The sequence below is a fragment of the Myotis brandtii genome, unplaced genomic scaffold, assembly GCF_000412655.1.
Source record: "Myotis brandtii unplaced genomic scaffold, ASM41265v1 scaffold107, whole genome shotgun sequence".
In the NCBI taxonomy this organism is placed as follows: Eukaryota; Metazoa; Chordata; class Mammalia; order Chiroptera; family Vespertilionidae; genus Myotis; species Myotis brandtii.
In genome coordinates, this window is record NW_005353629.1 from 4,163,438 (window position 1) to 4,165,190 (window position 1,753).

The 1,753-nt window shown below is 45.6% G+C and overlaps 1 protein-coding gene across 3 annotated transcripts in view; it reads left to right on the forward strand.

Annotated features, from left to right (window-relative positions):
- Positions 1–1,612, forward strand: part of SS18 (synovial sarcoma translocation, chromosome 18) — a 42,425-nt gene extending 40,813 nt beyond the window's left edge. For all 3 annotated transcript variants that reach the window (XM_014541521.1, XM_014541527.1, XM_014541531.1), the window contains one exon: positions 1,192–1,612. In XM_014541521.1, coding sequence (XP_014397007.1) covers positions 1,192–1,218 — 27 coding nt within the window. In that variant the 3' untranslated portion in view covers positions 1,219–1,612. The remainder of the gene's footprint in view (positions 1–1,191) is intronic.
- Positions 1,613–1,753: the final 141 nt, after the last annotated feature.

Here is a 1,753-nt window from a genome sequence, read left to right on the forward strand (position 1 = left end):
GGGCGGGGACCACTGAGGGCGGGGACAGAGGCACTGAGGGCGGGGACAGAGGCGCCGAGGGCGGGGACAGAGGCTGGCGCTGAGAAAGGACACTAGAGTCACTCTCCTCACCAGTGTTTCAGGATGAGCGTTGGCCAAGTGTTGCCGAACATAACTATAAAGTACATTAGTGTTTCTAAGTACTTTAATTCTGTTCAGAGTGCAGTAATCCATTAGATAGCTAGTGGCATTGGGACAGCTGTTCAAGTAAGTCCACTTCTGTGGAAATGTAAACTTTTGGGGTACGAGGTCCTATGGGGCTCAGGCATTTCAACTCTAGATACTTTGTTGATTTAAGTAGTTACTGGGAGTTGGAGGGGGATTTAAGCAGGGGAAGCAAGCAGCTGATTATGTTCTTTCCAGTGAGTTCTGTTTTTGGAAAACAGGTGCTTTTATGAGCACTTTAAACACATCTAAGAAGTTGTTGTTGAAATACTAGTGCATACTTTCTAGTATGTTTCTCTTTTCTTTTACCTTTTTTCTTCTGTTTTACTTTCTCTCTAAAACCTAAACTCGGCACTTGTATCCTGGACTCACCTGCCGGCATGGTGGGATGGCCATCACCTGCTGGATGTCTGTACTCTTTCTCGCCGGTCAGCCAGCTGGCTTCCAAGTCCACTTTGCTAAACGCAACAAAACAAATCAAACTTCCCTGGATTTTATGCACCAGCTGCCTCTCTGAAGTGCTTGGCCTCGGGGAAAGGCCACGTCTTTAGAAGGCTTTTTCCTTTACCTCCAGATACCTCTCACCCTTGCACTTGTCCCACATATCTTCGCTGTTAATTCTTAATAGTAATGATAATAAGCTCAATAGTCACAAGGTTGTCCCACTGGCATCACATTTGTATACTCAAATAGATCACACCAGAATTTAGAACCAGAACTTCTCCCTCATTGTCCAAATCAGTCCAGCAGAATTCACCACACATTGAAACTTCCACTGTGTGATAGGTACTGTTCTGTGGTCAGAGGCTCTGAAGTTCATTTGCAAGTGAATGTAATATCAGAAGAAATTACAGAGGTACTATGTACCGAAATACTAGCAATTTTTGTTATAAATGCAATAGCTTTTATAGTATGGCAATGTTAAGATTTATTTGTGATTTTCTTGCCCAACTATTATCTAATCGTATTTTAAAATTTATCCTTTAGGGACAGTATGGAAATTACCAGCAATGAAAGTTCTCACATTCCCATGGCCAGCACCTGCCAGCAGCCACACCCACGCAGCCCTGTGGACCCTCCGGGAAGAGCCCCTTCCATTGCACCCCGTTTTTGGAGAAGCCTTGGGCTCAGGGGCTGTGTCACCAGTCGGCGGCCGTGTGGCTTAGTTGCGTAAAAGCCTTTAGTAGCTCAAAAATACTCTTTAATTCCCCATTTCTACTCTAGATGGCAACATTGGACAGAAAATAGGCCGCAACCAATTTGCAGTGGTTCCGGGACTGTTTCAGATGGACTGTTACAAGCTGGGGGTGCGAGCAGCTTCGTATGTTTTGCAGGTTAAGGGAATTTAATACTTTTCCACAGACGCTTTTGTAAGGGGGAGGGAAATGTACACTTTCTACAGTTAGCAATATTTTGTATATTATGTTTATTTCATGTGAACATGCAGGCGGTACACTACGCGTGGGGCAGAGGCCGCAGTCCTGCTCCTGAGGGCGGGGCGTGTGGGCGCTTCATCGTGTTGGTCTCAGTGGTGAGGCTGCAGGTCCCG